General features: G+C 27.3%; 7 protein-coding genes across 7 annotated transcripts; 6 read left to right on the top strand and 1 right to left on the bottom strand.

The window, feature by feature from the left end:
- Window positions 1–126: 126 nt before the first annotated feature.
- Window positions 127–603, top strand: VNE69_07086 (putative SP-containing protein; the record flags this gene model as incomplete). Its single annotated transcript, XM_065474090.1, has 1 exon — window positions 127–603. One exon carries the CDS (start codon window positions 127–129, stop codon window positions 601–603), a length of 477 nt encoding a protein of 158 aa, XP_065330162.1.
- Window positions 604–4,048: 3,445 nt separating this feature from the next.
- Window positions 4,049–4,549, top strand: VNE69_07085 (uncharacterized protein; the record flags this gene model as incomplete). The annotated part of the gene is made up of 2 exons (XM_065474089.1): window positions 4,049–4,421; window positions 4,545–4,549. 2 exons carry the CDS (start codon window positions 4,049–4,051, stop codon window positions 4,547–4,549), a joined length of 378 nt encoding a protein of 125 aa, XP_065330161.1.
- Window positions 4,550–5,176: 627 nt separating this feature from the next.
- Window positions 5,177–5,377, bottom strand: VNE69_07084 (uncharacterized protein; the record flags this gene model as incomplete). The annotated part of the gene is made up of 1 exon (XM_065474088.1): window positions 5,177–5,377. The coding sequence occupies one exon, from the start codon at window positions 5,375–5,377 to the stop codon at window positions 5,177–5,179; it is 201 nt and encodes a 66-aa protein (XP_065330160.1).
- A 7,823-nt stretch (window positions 5,378–13,200) lies between these two features.
- Window positions 13,201–13,497, top strand: VNE69_07083 (uncharacterized protein; the record flags this gene model as incomplete). The annotated part of the gene is made up of 1 exon (XM_065474087.1): window positions 13,201–13,497. One exon carries the CDS (start codon window positions 13,201–13,203, stop codon window positions 13,495–13,497), a length of 297 nt encoding a protein of 98 aa, XP_065330159.1.
- Window positions 13,498–19,157: 5,660 nt separating this feature from the next.
- VNE69_07082 (putative SP-containing membrane protein) lies at window positions 19,158–19,661 on the top strand (the record flags this gene model as incomplete). Its single annotated transcript, XM_065474086.1, has 1 exon — window positions 19,158–19,661. The coding sequence occupies one exon, from the start codon at window positions 19,158–19,160 to the stop codon at window positions 19,659–19,661; it is 504 nt and encodes a 167-aa protein (XP_065330158.1).
- Window positions 19,662–22,078: 2,417 nt separating this feature from the next.
- VNE69_07081 (signal recognition particle protein) lies at window positions 22,079–22,492 on the top strand (the record flags this gene model as incomplete). The annotated part of the gene is made up of 1 exon (XM_065474085.1): window positions 22,079–22,492. One exon carries the CDS (start codon window positions 22,079–22,081, stop codon window positions 22,490–22,492), a length of 414 nt encoding a protein of 137 aa, XP_065330157.1.
- A 193-nt stretch (window positions 22,493–22,685) lies between these two features.
- Window positions 22,686–23,930, top strand: VNE69_07080 (cation/calcium exchanger; the record flags this gene model as incomplete). Its single annotated transcript, XM_065474084.1, has 1 exon — window positions 22,686–23,930. The coding sequence occupies one exon, from the start codon at window positions 22,686–22,688 to the stop codon at window positions 23,928–23,930; it is 1,245 nt and encodes a 414-aa protein (XP_065330156.1).
- Window positions 23,931–24,330: the final 400 nt, after the last annotated feature.

The following is a 24,330-nucleotide window of genomic DNA, read 5'->3' as shown; positions in this document are numbered from 1 at the left end:
ATACTATATGTTACAAAAATATAATTCAAAGCACATAAAAACACAAAATATAGTATAAACTGAAAAGCATTAGCAATCATCTTTGAAAAAAAAATTTTTTAAAAAAAAACTAAAAAAATTTACCCCATGAATCGTTTGATCTTTTTATTCCAAAGTATTTTTACAACAGCATGCGGAGAAAATGAGAAAAATGGGGAAAGAAAAGTTTTAGATGTTCCTCTACTTATATCGACCGTCGAAACGTCCGAAGGATTTGTCATTGAGAGCCATAAAGATGAATATCAACCACTCAAATCTGAAAGTATTAAAATGAAAAAATCGGCATTTGATAAAGAAATTAATAATTCTGTTGAATCTTCTAAGGACAATTCGCGTGATGAAACAACAATTACTGTACCTCCTGAGAATTTACAATCAAAAAATAATGCTTTGTTTATTTTTAGTGAAGAAAAAAAATTTAAACCAAAAAGTAATCGAAAGGGAGATTGTTCTTGTGGCTGTTGTACTAAAATGACCTGTGAAGCCTTGTATTCTTGTGGCTGTTGTACTGAAATGACCTGTGAAGCCTTGTGTTCCTGTGTCTCGGAGCTCTTCATTCAATAATATAAATAAGCCAAAATTAAGCATCATTGATCTAATTAAACACCTTCCTGAGTTCTTTAATTCTCAACAATCATATTTTGATTATTTTATTTATCCTTGCTGTATATATTTTAGGGTTTACTTTTCATTTTATTATAACATCATATCTAAATCTATGGATGTATTTATTTTGAACGGAATTTAAGACATCGACATATTTGAACGTAATATTTTCGAATGGCCCTGTAGCCACGCTAACAGACTTGTCATGTGGATGGAGTTCTGATTTGAAAAATCAAAGAAATTATTTGGTAAATTAAATGAGGAATCAGAAACTTATTAAAAGAAGTACAAGCAGTACTTAATATACAAGCTTCTTTCCCGGATTTTACCAAGTAAAAAAAGAAATTGGCGCAGAAGAGAAATTTATTTATTATTTTGATTCTTCAAGAATTCTATTTAAAAAATGTAATATTTTTGTTAATAGTACAAATTGGAAGTTTTATTTCAAATTAAACTTTATCTAAGCAAATTTTAATTCAATAATACAAGCTTATGTTTGTAATTTCAATAGAACTTGAAATTTTTATTTGTCATTTTGGTTGTTTTTTAAACTCCCTACTTTGTGCGCCAAAGAGTAATTTAACTAGTGTGTAATGAAGCAATTTAATAATTGTGATTAAGTATACTACGTGCTAAAAAATTTACATTTTGTTCTTATTCGTTTTTTAATATAATCAACGTCGTTTTTAAAATTTTCTAATGTTATAATAATATAAACAACGATGTTTATCTGTCTAAAATATATATGTTAAAGATGCTATATTTTATTTATAAATGTTTACAGATGTCTTATTGGCGGCTTAATTTTTTGATAGTCATTATTTTCTATTAGTAAAATAATTTGTTAAATATTTTTTTAATCTTTATAAAAATCAAATTTACTCTTTTTATACAATAATTTTTAATAAGAGAACTCAATCACAATTTATCGAAAAGAACAAAATCCAGCTAAAATTGAAACCTTTGGCGATTATAGTCTAAAATAATATTAGTAATTTGAGAAAATCTAAAAAATTTATCCCATAAATAGGTTATTTTTTAAAATTTCAAAGTATTTTACAACAGCACGCACGGAAAACAGAAAAACAGAGAAAGAGTTTTCGATGAACCCTTTTCTGTATCGACCGTTGAACGTTGAGAAGAACTGTCGTTGATTGCCATAAAGCTATTAATTTCTAATTTCATCCACTTTTTTAGAAAAAGATCTCAAAAAAAAAGAATTGAAAACATATAAAGAAATAAAGATCACTTTAGAATGCTTAAAGGTTGATTCGTGAGATGAAACAATAATAACCTTATCTCTCGAAAGAAATAAGTCTCTAAATAATCCTATGGCTAAATCTAGAGAAAGAAAAGGGTTTCGACAAATAAACGAGACGAGGATTGTTGCAGTTGCTGTTATAATAACGATACCTGTATTTGTTTTTATATTTGTGCATTTAACCTCTTTAAGGTTTTAATATGAACAAGATAAAAACAATTAATGGTTCTAATACAATAGCTTATACTGATTTTTAGTTCTTAACAAACGTGTTTTATTAGAAAATCTATCTCCGCAAGTAAATCTTGAAAAGTTTTTTTTTTTTTCATTTTATATAACATTTTATCAATATTATTTTTATTCTAATACATAATTCAAGACTTCTTAACTCGACATGCTTAAGAAATCTTTGAACTTATATCGATATATTATAAAAAAAAATGATATTGACGAAAGAAAAATAAACCATGAGTAAAGAAAATAGACATGAGTATCGTTATAAAAATATTAACTTAAATTCACAAATTTTAGAGAAAAATACTTAATATCTTTTGACCATCTGCTTTATTATTAAATTTACGTAGAAAATTACTTCATTTTTATGTTGTTTAAAAATCTCTAAGCTGTTATGTGTTATTTAAATAATATAGTTGTGCTTGATGAGACAAATTGAATGCTATTTTGTGTTTAACGCGTGTTAAAAACTTTCATTTAATTTTTATTTTTGTAAAACTTGGTTCCGTACCAAGTCAAAATTGTTGTTAAATATATTAACACTGGAAAACTCATAAGAATGTTTATGTATCTGTATAGTGTATCAAACAATAATTTTTTTAAGGTTCGTATTCTTTTTATTTCTGTCTTTAATCGAGCCTATATTTTTTTTGGTACTGATATAAATTTTGAGAAATTATAGTTTCTTTCTTGCAGATGTTCTCTTGAACATAGGATTTATCTACTATATTATAAAAATAATTATATTTATTCTCTTTTTAATACAAAAAAATTTAAGAATATCAAAATCGGTTTTAAATGTACAATAAATTAATTTTTCCATTTTGAATAAAATTTTAACTCAAATTTACTATTCTATTTTTTCTTTCAAAAAAAAATTTCAAAAAATTTTAAAACCGTTCCTTAAAAAAGGACTTTAACAATTTATTATATAAAAAAGAACTCTTTTTAATTTTTTTTCTATTTTCGTAGATTCATAGTCTTTAAACTAACTTTTTTTGTAATTTTTTTCTTAATAAAATCTAAATATATATTATATGTGTTTTTTATGCTAAAGAGTGCGTATATTATATGCAAATACATTTTATGTTATCTTTTTTTATAAAACTAAGTATTCTATATGGTGGGAATCGTTTTTAGCTTAAATTTAAACTTTTAAAAAAATGTAAAATTATATTTTTTAGAATTTATAGAATCATTTATATTAAACTTGTTAAAAGGCGTTCTTCTGGCGATAAATTGGTCTTTTTTCTGTTTCTTTAGCATCCTAAGCCTGATCTTCTTGCTTGTTTTTATTCCTTCAGAAGCGTATTTGTTTGTAACATTATTGATGACACATTATATACATTTTACAACGCAAATAAATTTTTATTAAGATTATTTACAGATCTTTATTACATGAAAGTATTGTGATATTGTCTTGTCAAAAGTCAAAATCTTGTTTGATCTCTCAAAATACCTGTCATCACACAACTTCTTCCCTGGACAGTACAACTTCTTATATGCGCTCGGAATCGAGCTCTGAGATTGATTTTGCGTATATAATTATTTACTAATGTTTTTTTAGAATCATATTTCCTCACATTATGAAATTTTTTTACTCTATAAATGAAAAACAAAAATAACATGCATATGTAGATACAAAATTCCGTTGTAGAGAGGGAAAGCTTAAGTTGCCCATTTAAAACAAATAATTTGTTAGTTAATCTAATCTATAACAAATATGAGGAAATCAACATGTTGTATAATATGATCAGCAACATTAACCTATAGTACTAATCAAATGTCATTACATTATGTTACGTTTTTGTAGAAAATCAAAAGTTACACTGTTAAAATTAAAGTATATGTCCAGTATTTAAAAAACTCGAAAGCATAACTAGTTAAGCAATCAAAAAATTTAGCCCCATGAATTTTTTATATTTACTACTTCAAAATATTTTAGCATCAGAATACAAAAAAATTTCAAATAAAAGAGAAAGCCTCTTATTAGATAACACATATAAATCTTTGGAAAACGAAAAATCAAAAGGATGTTTTAGTGAGATTTATCAAAAACAAGACTTCGAACTTTATACATTTAGTTCTGAATCTAAACATAAAAGACAAGACATGTCGCAGAATAAAGAAAGAAAAAGAACTATTAAAAATCCTAATGATAACTTACAAGATGAAACAATAATTACCATGCCTACTGTTAAAAATAAGTTTGATAATGTTCCTGCGGCTTTCATCAGCAAAAGAAAAAATATCAATGCAAAAAAAAAAGAATATGGCGTTTGTGATCTTTTGGATAAAATCTATAGCATATTTTTTTGTTGCATATGTTTTGTATTCGTTGTTTTTTTTATTTATTTAAATTTTCCATCGACTAGTAAAATAGAGTTGTGATCTAATTAAACAGCTTAATCGATTTTTCGTTTTCAAAAAAACACAATTGAAATATTCATCCATTTCCATTGTATAGAAGTTATAATATATAATTTTTTTATAAAAACATTATGCCATAAATATTAGAGGCAATTGTCTATCATATAAATCGTTTATATGGGCTCCAAATATAGCATTGCCTCCCAGAGCGGTTAGTCTCACCAGCATTAATTTATTCCTTGTTTTAAAGCAATATGTATTTTTTACAGTTCGTTCATTTTATAATTGAAACAATACGAGTCGTTTTTACTATTTCCCCTGAAATAAATCTTACTCTTGTATTTTTAATTTTTTCTTCACGGGATTCTTATTAAAAATTTTCACATTTTACTTTTTCTTTGACTTTCTCTTTTTTGATACAAATACTTTATTCTAACTATCGATTGGCCAGTTTTTTATATAGATTTTTCTATTTAATCCTCGGCTACTTCAATAGGATGCATTTTTTACTACTATGATAACTTGTATTGTATACTACTGTAGATTAAAGGATTCAGACTTCAAAATTTTGTTCTGATTTCGCAATAAATTTAAAAGTGATCTTATAACTCTTTCAACTCGTAAAATACAACCATGGCCTCGATGCTACTCTTTTATAATTTATATTCAACTGCTTACACATATTTCTAATTTTTTGGGTTTTAATTCCTTTCTATTGGCGGTAATCGATTCTTGTTGTTTTTCCTTGCTCGTGTAAGTCATTAATAAAGTCGCTATTTCGATAACGCTTAGATTTCTAAAATTTTCATAAACTCTTTTATAATTTAGCTTATGGCCTCGATACGTATTTTCTTTTCTAAATTTCATCTTGTTTAGAACAACTTTTTTGGATATCTTATTGTGGCAATAAAATATTAACCGCCTTTTCTTTGATGTTTATTCGGCAGATTTCACATTTTTTTGATTTCATTTATGATTTTTGCCATCGGGGAGGTATTTAACTTCTCTTAATACATAAGTTTATTTAATTTAGATCTATTTCCTTTCTCTTTTTTGTATTTTCTTACAACTTCACTCGACATTTCTTGTTCGGCACTAAGGGCGTCTTTTCGTTATAAAATTTTCAAATCTTTAACTATTTTGTTGTACACGTATTTCGCTTTTTTAACGCTCAACTATCATCTTTCTACCCTATTGCTCTTTACATCCTCAGGATGAATTTTGTTCAATGAGTTTGCCACTACTAGGGTGTCGGGTTCTTATATTGAATCTCAAAGTTATATTCCTGTATTTTCTAAATCTACCTATTTTTCTTATATTATATAATTCGATTTAATTTTTTTCTTCCAAACCTTTAATCAGTCTCTATTTTAAATTTTCTGACTCTATATTTATACTCAATATATTTATGACCAAAACGCTTCCCATGTTTTTTTCTTATGATGCCTCATAGCAACATTATGTAGGAGTAAAGCTTTTCGATGTCTATTAAGCCGGCATTCGTTTCTCTGTTTAATGATTTGAATTTAAAAAGCACACATGACTACCATGCTTGCGTCTGTTCGCAGTATAAAGTAACTTTTTAATCTTTTATTTTAACTTTATTTATTTCCCGAGTACTTTTTTCAAATTACAAATATTTTGTCTATACTTGCTGCCATTTAAATTTCTTAGTTTTCACTTTATATCCATTTTTATATTATTGTTAGCTCTATAAAATTTTATACAAATTTCTTAACCAAATAGCAAACAAACCCCGTCTATGCTGTGTAACGCGTTTTGGAATCAAAAATAAGCAAACTTTTTTTTTTATTTTACTTTATTTCTACAATACTAAATCTTTTCTATGTTTTTTTTCATATTTTGGTTTAAATCGCCTATAACCTAATTCTATAGTTCTTCGTTTCTTTTTTGCTTTTTGCACGATTTTTACCACCGTCTGTATATACTTCTAAGATAATTCTACGTAAAATCAAAAATGTTTTATACGACTTATTGTCTATCTGTAGCATATATTCAAAGTTAAAACCGCGAGGTTTTTTCAAATCATTTACTTTTAGTCTTAACGACGCCTTATCGCCATATATTATCTCTGAGCGTTAACGCTCTTTTTTTGATTCAAAACTGCATACCAAACTAAGCCCTTGTAAGCTCTTGATACATCACTAGTTTTGCTAAATAGTTTCCATCTTTTTTATAGAATGTCTTACAAGGTCACCAGGCTAATGTCGGCTTGGTAGAAAATTTTCAATAGCGTTTTTGCCACATGTGAAAAATGGAGGCGAGAATTTAAACAAGAGAAGAATTAGAATAATATATAATGAATTAATAACAAAAAATAAAATCCTAATTTGTAAATTATGTGATTCTCAGATGACAATAAAGGACAAACAAAACTTTATTATGAAGTGTAAGTGGAGTATATGTAATAATACAGCCTTAATTTGGAAAGAAACTTTCTTCCAAGATTCTAGACTAACCATATTACAGTATTACAAATACTTAATATGTTGATTATTTGACATCCTCGAAAGTTACTTGTCAAATTTTGGGTTGTTCTGCTCAATCTGTATCAACTAATTAAAAAAATTAAAGAATTGTTAATTATGAAAAATATTTATCTAATATCGAGATTATAGTGGTGAAAATGTAGTAGAAATCGACGAAACGAAAAAATCAAAATAAGAATTATAGAGCCAAAATTGTAAAAGGGTTTTGGTGCTTTGGTATGGTCATACGACGCATAAAAAATAAATTTATATTTATTATATTGGAATAGAGACCAAATAAACGTACTAATCTTTTATTAAAACATGTAGATAAGAATAGTTTTATTTAAAGCTATAAGAGGAAAGCCTGTCATAATTTAGGCTTAATATTTAACCAACATCTGTCGGTAAATCATTCGTTACTTTTCAGAGGCCCAATTAATGAAGTTCATACCAATACCATAGAAGGTAATTGGCGATTTTTAAAAATTCTATACTAAAATGAAACAGAACAGCAAATAATGCCAAACTACATTTATTTAGGTACAGCCCCGAAGAAATTCCTCTGATTCTATTTTTGATGCGTTTTTGAATTTTTATTCTATTTGTTATTTTTGTTCCTTCTTCAACAAATATCTTCTTCATTTTTCAAAAAAAAAGCAAAAAAAACCTTTTATCGATTTTTTGTAGCTAGAGTTAACTTTAGCCGCATCTATTTGTCATCTGAGAGACAGTCGTCAAATAAGTTCTTTACTGTCTTATTTGCGTAGATATAAAAATCCCGGACCTTCGATCCGAAATTCACCTTTTTATGATGTCTTCAAATTTCCATTTTTTCACCCCCAAAAATGAAATTCCAAAAATTGAGGAAAAGAGAGATTGAAGAGAAAATAATACAACAAATAAAAATCTTACTACTTAGCGGTTGTAAAATATGCAATGAAGAGCTTACATCATACACAAAAAATAAGTATGAATATATGAAATGTACAAATAAAATATGTCCACTATATAAAAAACATATTAATGTTTGGAAAGGTACAATATTTAGACAAGTAAAAATTTCTAAAGTGAGATTTGTCGAGGTTATTGTCCTCTGGTTATCAAAATGTAGTGTGGATACTATTTTATACGTAACCAGAATTGATAAGAAAGTTATGTGGAGAATAATGAAAAAAACTAGTGAAGTACTAGTTAAAAAATTCTACCAAAACATTGAATATATTGGAAATCCTGGTGAAACAGTTGAAATGGATGAATCAAAAATTGGAAAGAATAAATATAATCGTGGACATCCAGTAGGAGGAGTTGGCTCTTTGGAGTAGTTGAAAGAGATGGTAAAAAAGAGTCATATTATTTTAAGTTAGTGATCGTACTAAAAGTACGTTAAAATTTCACATATAAAATAGTGTAAAAGAAGGTAGCAAATTATATTCTGCTTGTTGGAAGGGATATACGGGCATTCAAAATGAAGGTTATAGTCACCACACTGTAAACCACTCTAAATATTTCAAAGATCCCGAGACAGGAATATATACTAATACTATCGAAGGAACATGGTCTGGTTTAAAACAGCGTATACTCTACAGATGTAGAACGAGGAAATTAATTAATTAATTGGTATTTAGTAAGGTACATGTTAATAAAAAACTATAATACTCATCCAGTAAGAAGTTGTTTTAACGTAATTTATGATAAAAAATTAAATATTTAAAACTTTTTTTCTTTTTTTGTTTTCTTTCTCAACTTTTGGAATTTCATTTTTTGGGGTGAAAAATGAAAATTTGAAGACATCAAAAAAAGGTGAATTTCGTCCGATCAACCAAAAATACCATTGACCTGTCAAAACTCAAATGCTTTCGTGGCCCCTCAAAATGCCTGTCATTATCTAACTGCTCCATTGGATACCCTAAATCTTAATATGCACCCAAATTATCATCCAAGATTTAATATGAATATATATTTCAATGATAAAGTGCTTATTAATACTCATTTTTTCTTGCTTTTAAAAATTTTTATTTATACAGAAATTATAATCTAAAATAAAAATGCATTTTATAGGTACACAAAACCAGCTCTAAACGTAAAAATTTGCGCTGATGTATAAAACAAATATTTTTTTGAAATTTTATTTATGAGGAAAAACGGTGTCAATATCAAAGTATTTTACTATATAAATGTTGTACCACAATGTGTATCGTTTTTTAGCTTTTAAGGATTTACAATATTAAAATTTATGTATTTTTCGGTACATTAAACTTGAAAGTATATGCTAGTTATGCAATTATAAAATAATTCTAATGGCGTTTAAATAAAAAAAAATTACACCCATGAGATTTTTATATTTTCTAGTTCATAGTATTTTAGCTTCGAATATTGAACGAAAAGTAAAGAAAATGCAAATGCTTATTTCTCAAAAAGGATATAACCCATTGACATCCGAAAAACCAAAAAGGTACATCAATCAGAATTATCAAGAACAAAATTTTAATTTAACCACAGCCACTTCAGAATTTGATTTTAAAAAAGAAGCAAAATTTCGAAACAAAGAAACAAATAGTACTATAGAAACTGCTTTAAATAGTTCACAACTTGAAACAATAATTAATATGTCGTCTGATGAAAATAAGTTTGATAATATTCCTGTGGCTAAATCCGATAAAAGGACAAATATAAAATCGTTAAAACCCCAAGAATATAGTGTTTGTGAGCGTTTTGAAAAAATCTATAATGAATTTTATCGTATTGGTTCTTATTTATTTGCTTTTTTTGTGATTTATTTAATAATTTCATCAAGAATTGGCACTAGTGAATAAATTAAAGCTTTTTTACAATTTTATAATTTTTATTATACTATCATGAATTAACAATAAAATTATATGCATAAAAATTTAAAAATATTTTTTTTCTGCATATAATTCTTTTTATAAAAAAATATAATGTTTTTGTTTAATTTGAGACTACGATTGAACGTGCTATATACTTATTTAAATAATTCAGAAAAATCCAGCGGGGAGTTGATGTTGACGCAAAAAGACAACTTGCCTAACAATTTATCAAAAACAGTTTTAAATTAAATTTTGAGCTCAAATTCCCCAATACACTAAACTAATAGATGGCCTTTTTCATCTCTCGTGTCTAAAATTTTTTCTATTTTTTACAACTCTTTTTTAGTGTCAAAATTACATAATTGTTGTGTTTAATCGTTTTTATGTGTAAAAGATATTAGGTACTGAATGCGCCAAGTTAAATTTATGTTTTATAACTATGTGCAAAAATAAATTATTTTAAATATTTATTTTTTAAAAAAACATATTCCTATGTAGTCAGAAACCTTTTTACAATTTTTCACCATTCTCCTTTCCTCAAAAATTTCTGTAATTTTACTCCACTAAATTTGTAGAAATATAATATTTAGAACTTACAATTGTGCTAAAGTTTCTGAAACTGTTTCTTATTTATGTTTTTTATTATATTTTACTATTTTTTCACCGATATAATTTTTGAAAAAAATCTATCTTATGACTTAAGTTTTTTTTTCTAAATATAAAATCTATATATTATAAAAGATGATAAAAACTCATTTGTTTTTTTCCCTTTATTTAATAGGAATGAAAAATTTTACTACGTTTAAATAGGCTTCAATGTGTCAAAATTCCAATTATATATTTTCAAGCCAATTATAACTTAATTTGGAGCATTTTCACTTTAGACCCCCTTACCGTAATTTAATACAGAAGCTTCATTTTAGCTATGTTTTTCGAAATTCATAGGGTAAAATGTAAAGAAGCATAAATGAAAAAAAAATTATGACAAAATAGCACTATTACACACGAAAAAAAATTATTTTTTTTGCGATTTTTATAGATTATTTTCTTCGACTTATTGATCAAGACTTATCTTTATCAGACTCTATATAAACAATATTGTATAAGATAATTACATTGTTATAAACGATTTTTTCGAATAAAAAATAATTTAAACATTTTAATACTATGTTTATGGATTATAAATATAGCATATCTTTAAAATCGATGTTTTATGACTCAATAATACTCAAAAGAGCATAATTTGCACATATTGTAACATAATTTGACCATAAAAGCCAATGATCGTCTAAAAAAGATCAAATTTTATATATACTAAAAAATAATAATAAAAAGTCTGGAATCTGTTTATAAAAACAAAACTGAACAGAAGATGTTGCAAAATAAGAAAAATTAATTGTAATGACAAAAGATAAAATAAATAAACGAATGTTTTTACATATTTAGACTTCTATTAAGCACATGATTTATATAATTACATAATTGAAAAGAAGTTAAGCAATGTTTTTTTTTCTAATAATAACAAAATAGATCTAAATAAGACTGTTTTTTGTACTATGTAAAGTTTTTGTTTGTTCCTAATAGCTCTAAGCTAGGCGCTTCTACGCATATAAAAAAGTTTTTTAAAAACTCTACTTTATTATCGCAAGATGGGTAACATGAGAAAAATTAGTCTTAACTTTAATATTTGCATTAGGTTAATGAAATATTTCTTTACTTTTCGTCTTATTTCCAGTCGTAAAATTTCTTTCATAAATGAAATTACAAATCGTTATAGAGTAAAATAAGTTCATTTCATCTCAAAAAGAAAAGGCTTTAGCTATATATCATACATATATAAATTATTTGGGTATAATATTCGGCTTATTAATTACTTTTCATAAGATACGCTTACAGTCTCATCTGGCAGTTCCAGGACTTCCTTCTGAGATTCACTCATTGGGCTCTCGAAAACCCCTTTCTGATCTGTATCAAGCCCATGTCTGGCTGACATAATTAGGCTTTCTAAAGTCATTTTAAAGACTCTTGACTGTATATATGCCTCCGTTCTGGGTTCTAATCTGAGCACTTTGATATGCGTACGGTGAAAATTAGTTACTATTCCATCCCACGTCATCACATAAGGAATAATTTTCGGCTTGTATTTAAAGAGAGAAGCCACATGATTTGCGAGCAAGTCGTATTTATGTTTCTTTTCTGTTTCTACTGAATGAGGTTGTTAAAACTTGTGATTCCAACTTTATCATACATATATAATATTTTTATTTTAATTTTATCCTCATTTTCATAGTAATGGTTTCTCTCGACTTAACTTTTTGCAGTTGTTTTCTTTCTATAATTTCATATGAATATTAATATGCTTTTGATGATTAAAAGGGCATATACTATATGTAAACACGTTTGTACTTTAGCTATTATTTTTAATAAATCATATTCAAATCCTTTATTGTCACTTAATCTAAATTTTTTCTTGTCATATAATTGTAAAGTTGAAAAATTTTAATTTAAGTGTTTAATAATGACAAAAAAATCTAAAATTATCTCATTATTATTGTAGAACAATTTGCATTAAATTTACTAAGGGGCTGGATTTTGCCTGCCAACCTAATATTGTTCTTATAAATACTTATATTATTTTCTGCTATCTTATAGCCCAAGTCTGATACCTTCTTGGTATTACCTCCTCGAAATGTATTTATTTGGAATACTACTGACGAAACATTAGAGATATTTGACGTCCAAAAGCAAACATAAAATAAGTTCTTTACAGACTTTTATTACATAGATAGACGCATGAGATTATCCTGTTAAAAGTCTAATGTTTTCTCGTCTTTTGAAATATCTATCACCATAATGCCTCTCCCCGAGCATCCTAAAACTTTATTCTTTTCGGAATTAACCTCCGAAATTTACTTTAATATTTATGTTGATAATAAGATTTTTAAAAATAATCACAACTTTTACTTATAAACTTTTTCAACTTTATATAGATGATGAATCGAAGCAAAAATACATTATATAGGTACGCAAAAAATAAAGTTAGAGCCTGAAAGCATAGACTATTTTTTTTGTGAACGAATAATTTTTTAGAAATTTTGACATGTTTTAGAAAAACAGTATAGAGCATGAGATATTTTACTATTTAAACGTTATTAAAGTGTGTTTTATCTTTTTAGATTACCAAAACTTACATTGTATAAATTAATGTATACAACAGATTTATAAAACGTTTAGGCGTTTTTATTTATGCAATTAAAAAAAATACTTTACATGACACTTTAAAATAAAAAAAAATTTACGCCCATGAAAATTTTATATTTGCTAGTTCAAAGTATTTTAGCATCGGTATTAAGGGAACGTAAAGAAAATGCAAATGCTCTTCTCTAAAAATGGTTATGAACCATTGAACTCCGAAAAGCCAAAAAGATATATCGGCGAGGATCATCAAGGACAAAATTTTGAACTTCATACTCTTAATTCAAAAACGGAACATCAAAAAAGGGCAGTTCCTCTAAAAAAAGATCTAAATAGTACTATAAAAACCAATGACAATATTTCCCATGACGAAACAAAAATTACCATGTCTACTGATGAAGATGCGTCCAATGATATTTCTGTGTCTAAATTCAATGACAAAATAGAAAACAAACCAAAAAAAGCAAAACCGTGATCTTTGCTATTGTTTCCTTCAACTCTTTGTTTCTGTTAAGACTTATATAGAATTTGTTTGTATTGTGCCTGTAATTTTTTTCAGCATTTTAATGCCTATTACTTTATAGATTCGGATTTTGAATAAACTTCTTTCTTTGATTTTTATTTCTCTCAATATTACAAAAATAATGAATCTCCACATAAAAATAATAATATCTATGTTTCTTAGTTTATGTAACATGATAACAAAATATATAATATTATCTACAAATTGAGTGTCTATAATTTTTGCATGTTAAAGAGTTCTTGTGATCATGTTGATGAATTGTAAAGCGGAGGTGATTTTAACGAAAGAAAAAATAAACCATAATAAAATTCATCGACATGAGCCTGAATATTGTAATCTGGAAAAAAAAGTCAAACTTGATAAAAAAATGCTAAATGGGTTTCATTTGTGTTGTAGACTGTTAGTCTTCAACATTTATTTTATTTCTCTCCCTGTCAAAACTCTCATTGAATTTTCATGAATAAAATTTACTATAAATATATTTTCAGAAAAGGAAGGGTACACATAAAAGGAGATGGAACAGAGGACCAAAGAGCGTCAGGAGAGAGAGTCCAGAGGGACAGTTACCAATAAAAAACAATTTATTAGAAGTATATTAGAATATTACTTTATAACCGGGAGGGTTTCCCCGGGATACCACAGCTTGAATTCAAGTGCGAGTATTTTGAGCACGAGCTACAAAAAGATTAACCATAGTGAGGTTAACAAGAAGAAAGTGAAATTAAGTTACACCGTTAAAGGAACGGATATGAAGATCGAGACCGAGTTAAATATCATAGAGGATATTTATAGTTTTGATATGTGTGAATGGCTAGAAACATTCGAAAAAATAAGTTTAAGAAATAAATGGAACAGTGAGCAGTATGAGCTCATCTTAAGAGATTTAATAAGTGATAAGTCAATTGATGATAAAGTATTTAAAGGAGAATTAAGTAAAATTACTGAAAGAATTCTAAGTAGAGCCTATAGTATTGATAGAGCGGAAGAATGGATTGATAAATTATCCAGTGCAAGACAAGAAAATTTTGAGTCGATAAGTGAGTATTATGAATACATCAATAGTTATATAAAATATTATAGTATTGCCCATAAGATAAGCAGAGAAGAGTACAACAGGAAGCTATGGGAATGCTTCAAGAAGGGTTTAGGAAGCAAAACGAAGAGAATACTAATTGAAAGTCTTGATGTGCATAATTTGGATGCATATATGAAGAAGCTAAAGACGATGGAGGAAGAAATTTTAAAGTTAAGAAACAACAACATGGATATGAGGAAGCACGAAACAGCTACTAAGAATTTTAGGAACAATATTTCCCTCTACAAAAGAAGTGGTGCAAATTTCATAAGCACAATGGTCATAATTCAGTTGACTGTTTTTTAAATAACGGAAAAAGAAATGACTACGATAAGAATTTTCCAAGAAGAAGTGAAATGAACATCATGGAAGAAGAAAAAGATTCGGTTAGAGAAATCATTGTAAGAGCTAAAATCAAGGAACACAATATTAAAGTATTATTAGATAGTGGAGCCAGTAGAAGTTTTATTTCAGAAAGCTTGGCTAAGAAATTAAATTTACCACTAAGAGAAAATAAAGCTATTAGAACAGTTATAGCAAACGGAGAAGTCATAACTAGTAATAAGTCTACAGAATTTGAAATTAAATTTGAAGGAGTGAATAAGAATTACAATATTGAACCATATATTTTTGAGAGATGTACGCATGAGGTAATTTTAGGAGGAGATTTTTTGTTTAACAATAACTGTGTTTTAGATTACAAAAATAAGGTCGTAATTTGTGATGAGGAAATAATTAAAATCATTGGTTATGAAGAAGTGACAGAAAAGACGCTAGACAAGATAATGATTGACCGACTATGCGTAGCAGATGAAGGATTAGAAATAAATAAGAATATTGAACTTTATAACCTTTTAATTAAATACAAACACTTTAATAAAGAATTTACGAGTATGGATGTTGAACCATACAAACTAAAAGTTTCAGAAAATAAATTTGAATTAAAATCAAGGGGTTATGAGATTAACGTTAAGATGAAAGAAAAAGCCGAAAAAGAAATAGGCAGATTACTAGGATTGGGAATTATTGAAAGAGGAAAAGGAAATTTCTCTAGTCCCGCGTTCTTTATAAATAAAAAGAATGGTGAAATAAGGATGGTTATAGATTATAGAAAATTAAATGAGGAAATTTCTGATGAGGTAAATTGCATACCAAAAATATTTAAAGAACTCCAAGCATTGGGAGGAATGGAGTATTATTCATCCATAGATTTACGAAATGGATTCAATCAAATTCCATTAGATGAAGAATCCAAAAAATATACTGGATTTATAGTGGGGAACATACACTATCAATATAATCGAGTCCCATTCGGTGTTAAGTCGGGACCAAAGGTTTTTCAAAAAACCATGATGGAAATATTAGGTAAGATAAAAAACTGTTTCGTATATATAGACGACATTGTAGTTTTTGGGAAAAACAAAGATGAACATGATAAAGCACTAATAGATGTGCTTAAATGCCTTTTTAAGAAAAGAGTACAAATTAATTTTGAGAAAACAAAATTATATATGAAAGAAATTAAAGTATTGGGATATTTCATAAGCAAGAACTCGATTCGAGCAGATAAAGAGTATTTGAAAAATAAAATTTTTGATATCAAACCCACAAAGAAAAAGCATTTACAAAGATTATTGGGGGTTTTGAATTGGTATAGAGTTTTTGTACCAAACCTTAGTTCTAAAATGGCTAAGATCAGTGAGTTATTAAAACATGACAAATTTAAATGGACAAATATTGAACAGGGAATAATTGAGGATGTAAAGAGTATCATTCACGAGAAAGCAACTTTAAACTTCCCGGATTTTACAAAAGTATTTTACTTACAAGCAGATGCATGCGATTCCGGTATAGGTGCAGTTTTGTTCCAAGAGCATGGAGTGATAGGACATTATAGTAAAAAACTATCACCTACCGAATATAATTACTCGATAGTGGAAAAGGAGCTATTTGCAATAATAAAGGCATTGCAGTTTTATGAAAATATAGTTAAGGGATATCATATTGAAATTAAGACAGACAATTTAAACTGTATTTACAATAATAGGAAGATATCGTCCCGCATCGAACGATGGAAATTACTACTAAACGAATATAATTTTAATATTTCAAGCATCAAAGGAAAAGAGAATAACATAGCGGACTATTTATCTAGAATGTTGTTAATTACAGAGGAAACTAAAAATAACGAAGATGATTACATAAGAACTATACGAGAATGTGTTGGGAATGAGGTGTTTGAAGAACAAAGAATGATAAATTTAAAGTCAAAATTCAGATCAAAGATCACACTTCCGGTTAATAAGATTAAATTTATGTTAGAATATATACATGAGATATCAGGACACGCAGGTTGTAGCGTAACGTACAATAATATTTCAAAATATTTCGATATACCACAGATTAAGAAAAATATTAAAGAAGTCATTGCAAAGTGTTTAAAATGTAAAGAAAATAAAAACCAAGTAGTAAAATGTAGAAGAGAAACGATCACCTCAAAAGAGAAATTTCACACCATTAGCAGTGATATTTATGGGCCGATATTGGCTAGAGATTTAGAAATCTCCGATAAACCGAGAAAGATATATATTATTACAATAACAGACGTTTACTCGAGAATATCTCAAATTAGATTTGTTAACAAGGCAGATTCGACAGAAATTATGAATTGCATAGAGACTTGGATTAAAAAATATAAAAAACCACAGAATTTTATAAGTGATAATGGCACCCAGTATATTTCTCAAGAAATCACAAGATATTTCAGTAACAAAGGTATTAAACATATTAAAACGCCTACTTACCACCCTAGTTCCAATGGAATTAGTGAAAGAATAAATAAAACAATTGGCGAAAGTTTACGAATCTATAAAAGAAGACCAATAAAAGAATTGACAGGCCTTATTGAACATAGATTGAATGAAAATTGGCATAGGAAAATTAAGATATCTCCGATGTCCTTGGAAACGGGAGTAAATTTTTACGATCCCTTTAGAATAAAAAACAACTTTTATATCAATATAATAAGAACAGATAAAAGCCCGAAGAAAACTAATGATCAGGAGCTTAAAATCGAAGAAAGTGTTTATGTGAAGAACTTTTCAAGAAACAAACTTGATAAAAAATTTATAGGACCATACAAGGTGTGCAAAAAGGGAAAAAATGGATTATGGTACAAAGTACATGGATTAGTAGGATGGTTTCACAGGAAACAGCTAAAGCTTTGAGAGGGGGCAGGATGTTGTAGACTGTTAGTCTTCAACATTTATTTTATTTCTCTCCCTGTCAAAACTCTCATTGAATTTTCATGAATAAAATTTACTATAAATATATTTTCAGAAAAGGAAGGGTACACATAAAAGGAGATGGAACAGAGGACCAAAGAGCGTCAGGAGAGAGAGTCCAGAGGGACAGTTACCAATAAAAAACAATTTATTAGAAGTATATTAGAATATTACTTTATAACCGGGAGGGTTTCCCCGGGATACCACAATTTGTCGACCGAAGATGCCCGAAAAAAATTCATTTAATTTTTACCTTATTTTTTCGTAGTTTAGTAATCTCTCAACTACCTATTTGCAGTTATTTTTTCATGCAATTTTAATATGAATTCAAACTTTTCTAATGATTTAAAGAACGTATACTATTTGTAAATGCGTTTTTATTTGTACTATTATTTTTAGAAACCTTGTTCCAAATATTGTTTTTTGACAAATCTAAGCTTGTCATATTTTATATGAAGTTTTTAGTATCAATAATTAAAAAAAAGTGTTAAATAATTACAAAAAAAATATAAGATTAATCAAAATTTTTATAAAATAATTCGAATCAAAATACACTGTGAGCTTGCTTCTGCCGGCGCAATGTAACTATTTACTTGAGAAATTTTTTTTTGCTCTTATGAGCCTCAAGCTTTATCACGTTCGTTGGGTTCATTCCTTCAAAAGAATTTATTTGTAACACTGCTGAAGACACATTGTAGATATTGACAGCATAAAGCAGTCGTTTAACAAGTTCATTCCAAATCTTAATTTCATAAAAAGGGATATTGATTTTAGGCTGTCAAAAATCGGATGTTTTTTTTGTATATCAAAATGCCTGTCATCAAAAAATTTTCTTTCTGAACAGACCAAATTATAAAAATATTCCGAAAGTTTCCTCCGAAATTTACTATGTAATATATTATAGATAAAATTTTTATTAAAGATCAAATTCCTCAATTTTTAAAAATTTTTATCTTTACATATATGTAGAACCAAAAAAAAATACTTTAAGTAGTTACACAAATCCAGTTTTAGAACGTAAAATTTTACGTTGATTTTTTTTAGCTATTTTGACATGTTTAGAAATACAGTTCAGAACATTAGGCATTGACCTATTCAAACGTCATCTAGCAATGTGTTTTTTTTAGAATATCAGGATTAAGAATTAAAATCAATGTAATAACCAGTTTTTCACACTCAATAGTTTTTAACTAATTTTTCGATTGAAAAAAATTTTACTTGACACTTTAAAATAAAAAAAAAAATTTATTCCCATGAAATTTTTATGCTTACTAGTTCAAAGTATTTTAGCATCGAATATTGAAGGAAAAGTAAAGAAAATGCAAATGCTCTTATCTAAAAATGAATATAAACCATTGACCTCCGAAAAGCCAAAAAGATACATCGGCGAGGATCATCAAGAACAAAATTTTGAACTTCATACTCTTAATTCAAAAACGGAACATCAAAAAAGGGCAGTTACTCCAAATAAAGACCTAAATAGTACTATAAAAACCAATGAGAATAATTCCCATGACGAAACAAAAATTACCATGTCTCCTGATAAAGATGCGCCCAATGATATTTCTTTGCCTAAATCCAATGACAAAATAGAAAACAAACCAAAAGAAGAGCAAAAACGTGATCTTTGCTATCGTTTCGATCAACTCTTCGCTTCTGTTTGGACTTATATAGCATTTGTTTGTATTGTGCTTGTGATTTTTTTCAGCATTGTAATGCCTATTACCTCTACTGATTCGGATTTAGATTCAGAATAAACTTCTTTCTTCGATTTTTATTTCTCTCAATATTTTGATATAATAATGAATCTTCATCATTTAAATCTTAAAAGCTTTTTTTTTCAATTTATTTTAACATATAACTAATTATAATGATAATTGCAAAATTGAAGCTTTATAATATCGACGCTCAAGGAAACACATATGATTCTATTGATGAATTTAAGAGGAAATTTGATATCAACGAAAGAAAAAAACCAACAACATAAGTTTGAATTTTTGAATCTGAAAAAACATAACAAAAATATGAAAAACGATACTGAATATCACTTTACCCATCTGCTTCATTATATAAAAAAAATTTATTTAATCTTTACCCCTCTTTTTTAGAGTTTTATAAACTCTTAGGAGCTGAGATACTTACAGCCCCCGCATTTGAGGCGCTTCGATTTTTTTTTCGAACCCCAAAATTGAAGTGCAAAAAAAAGAGGAGCAGGAAGGGGACAAAAATTACTAAGCACTTATGACATTAAAAACAATAAATAAATATATATTTATGTACACAATTATATTTTAATACAAGATAGTACAATAATATAAACCAATAAGCATTTTTGCCTTCTGATTTTTTAGAATTGGGGACAAAACCGCTCCCCTCTGAGAGTGTATACTTTATAATTTTGAACCCCAAAAACGAAGTGCAAAATAAAGGAGAAGCAATCATTAGTACTCAAATTACTTGCATCTTCAAACAGTAAAAATACCAAATAAATATATATTTGTATACGAAATTTAATTTAAAAAAAGATTATAACCATAAAACTATATAATTCTAAATAACTTAACATATTTAAATTAAATTTTTTGATTTAACAGTCTGTATAGATCGTTGAACATTTATTTAAATTTTCTTATATAAATAATATTTATAATTTTAATTGTTGGTTTATTATTAAAGTAGATTTTCTTCAAAAATCTACTTTCATAATAAACCAACAATTAAAAAAAATTAAAAAAATAAGAAGGGCGAAAAAAGACACAATACTTCAAATGATTATTATAACTAAATCTAAAATTAATTTTTGTTAAAAAAATATATTTTTTTGTTATTTTTAATGTCATAAGTGCTTAGTAATTTTTGTCCCCTTCCTGCTCCTCTTTTTTTTGCACTTCAATTTTGGGGTTCGAAAAAAAAATCGAAGCGCTTCAAAAGGGGGTTCTAAAGTACCCCACCTCCTAAAAAAAATATTAAACATCGTTTTAAGTTTTTTTTTACAAACACTGAAAAAAAAATGATAAATGTTTTTTTTTCTTTGCAAGTAGGAGATAGAAAGAATCCTTACTGGGAACCAGAGGGATATGGGCGCGAATCTCATCCAACTAGTACTGTGAAATTCTTGCTTACTAAAAACCCCTTCAGTTATCTTTGCAATGATGCAATTCCTTGCCGTATTATTGGACTTTGGCACAAGAAGAACATTTTTCCATTTGTAATTTGGGCTAAGTCCAGAGTGACCTCATAATGGATATATTTAACGAGCATGGTTTACAATATCTCTTGGATAGGTATCGTCTTACTAGCTCACAGATCCCTAGAATCATTCGTTTCGCACACACGGATCCTTACCCCGCCACATAATCAGCCCGGTTTTTTTATTGGACTGCATTGACCACCAGTCTCATTTTAGTTTTAGCCACCGTGATATAGAATCTTTTAGGATGGCCCACAAGACCTTCTATTGCTCTTCTTCGTCCAGTCTCTTAGTAATCTCGAATATCTCATTCTAAGTGTACCGGCCTTGGCATTAACCAACCCGTATTCAGCAGCTACTTTTATGTATCATTTAATCACCAAGAAGAGGAGAGGACACTGCTTTTCGGCCCTAAGGTGCGTTTTTACACTAGATGCTAATCCCTTGTAGCTGGATACACACGAGTTTCATTAAATCGACTTATAGTTATCGTGAACATTTTCATCATCTGAGTTGTTCTATCTGCAGCATAGAATTTAAAACCAATTTGATGCTACTGGGATTCAACCCAGCCATTACTTTTAGAGAGCATCGCCTTCGACTACTTGTCTAAGTGCACCCGTTGCAAGAATGTTAATAACCAAAGAAACTTAGAAATAATCAATAACCTTTGATTTCTTTTTGTTTTTACAAAATTTCATTTTAGTGTTACTTATAAAATGATTTTGAATAATTCCGCTTTATCTTTTTTAAACTCTTTTTTTTTAAACATTATTCCAAAATAAAATTTAAATGCAGTACAAATGTCTAGTGTTTGTAAAACGAGGAAGGTGTAATTGGTATTTATATACATTATAATTATAATTAAGTGTGTGTTCAATCATGTATCCATTTTCTTATTCATATTTATAGCAATAGAATATCTTGATAAGATTATGTGTTTAATGTTTATCTTCTTTAATATTATGATTCTTTTTCACCCTTATGAATTCAGTCAATGATTTTTATGTTCTTTATCCTGTCTATTTAGATTCTACAAAGAAATTATCAGAAGGTCGAAAATATTGTAAAGACTTGTGTATAAAAAATCCATCATTTCTGGAAATTTCAAATGCTCTAAAATTTCTTGAAATTGATTGCACACACGAAATTCATAAAAAACACCCCAGAGATTTTTTTAGAAGTGGAAGATTTAAAATTAATAAAATGTACGGGAAGAAAAATATTATTGAAGGAATAAGAGACACGATATTGAAAAGTAGAACTAAGCCATCTGTGGAATGTAAAAATACGGAGAAAGTACAAGATTTTGTTACTAGTAAAGGAGATGTTATAGAAAATAAGTTGAATTTGGTAGCGAGAAGGAAAATAAAAACCAAAAAAAATAAAAAGAAATAAATAAAACTTTGATTTTTATTTATTTTGTAATGTAAATTAAGAATTTCTTACAGTATTATACGTGATAATATTTAAATAAAATTATCTGGTGAATAATATTTAACAGACATTTACTTGTTAATATTTTATTATTACTTTGAATATATTTTTACCTAATATTTTATATTTGTTTGTTTTTATCCCCTTGCTCAACATGATAAATATTCAGAATCTTTCTATGAACCAATATCTTCCATTATTGACTTTATTTTCTTTCATTCACACACTTCTGTTCTCTTTATTAATAACTCAATATCATACTAAAATAATTGAACATTTTTTTATATATTTAAATATATCAAATATGTACAAAATGGCACTAATTCACAGCGTAATAATGAATTTACCACGTATATATTTCATTATAAGCACAGATTTATATACTCAGTCTACTTTTATAAATGGATTTAGTGCCACTTATTTATCTTTAGGAATGGGCCTCGTCATCTTGACCGCCCACTATAAAACATTAATAAGATTTGAATCATTTTTAAAAGACATTTTCGCGCTTACAGGCGGACTGGCGATACAAGCACTGTGTCTTAATGGGTGGCAAATTACTCCTCTACATATACGCACAGCAGGACTTATTTTTTCAATTTATCTCTCGCTGACTCTACGCTTGAAATATTCGCCAAATCGTCAAAATCCTCAAGTCACGGCACGAATGCCTTTTTTATTTCTAAAAAATATTAACGAATTTACTACTAGACATATTTACGATCTAATAATTCTAAATCTAGATAACTTTCATAAACAGTCAATCTACACGAGCATGCAGATTTTATTTTCTCCAGTAATCAATACTGTCGTCTTATTATTATATTTTAAGCCTATAAAAGACACACAAAAAATTTTATTAAGTTTATTTATATCATTTTTTACCGGGTTGATTTTAATGAAATCATCAAAGAAACAGAATTCTCAAATTATTAATTATTTCTATGGTCTAATTTCTTCAATATTTTATATTACGATCTTTTTAGATAGGTCGAGATTATTGATTGATCATATTGGTATGTTTATTAGTAAAAAATTCCTTGATACAGTCGTATCACCAGTTACAATGGGATTTCCTGAATTTTTACATTTAATTTATCATTCTAGACGCACTAGTTCAAGTATGTCAGCGTGTTCGATAATTAATTCTAATATTTTTACTACATTGTGTTTTGGATATTTAAAGAGGTATTTTACAGGCAATAATCAGAATATTGTGTATAGTGGAGATCAAGTGAGTGTATCATTTGGGACTATAAGTGTGGCAGTTATGTTTTTTAATTATATAATGAAAAATCAGAAACTGAGTAAAGATCTTGGGAGCATATTAATTTTCATTTATTTTATGTTTGTAATGACATTTGTGTTAGATTATGATAAATTTATAAAAAAGTATTAGATTTTTACAAATGTAATTAGAAATTTATTATTAAATAAATAATTATCAAGCAAACATAGTAAATTAGTTTTAAGTGCCTTTATAAGTATTTAAAATTCTTAATGTTTTTTGCGTCGTTTTTTTTTAATGAAACTTACAAATTTTTTGATAAATATAATGGGTCAATAAAAATTTTAATTTTTCAATTATTAAATTTAGCATTGTGTATCTTTCGCGCAATTTTCCACGACAACCACTAATTTAAATGTTTTCTATTATTTAATATGGTATTATAAATTTAGAATACCTTTTGTTTTATAAAACATACTGCATAAAAAGCTAATGGATAATTCCCTATAAAAAATTAATATAGTAATATAGATATTTTTTAAAAAAATTATGAGTATAAAAAAGAAAATTG

Source organism: Vairimorpha necatrix, chromosome 7, assembly GCF_036630325.1.
Source record: "Vairimorpha necatrix chromosome 7, complete sequence".
Lineage (NCBI taxonomy): Eukaryota > Fungi > Microsporidia > Nosematidae > Vairimorpha > Vairimorpha necatrix.
The sequence above is the reverse complement of the archived record's forward strand: the minus strand, read 5'-3'. Positions and strand labels throughout refer to the sequence as shown.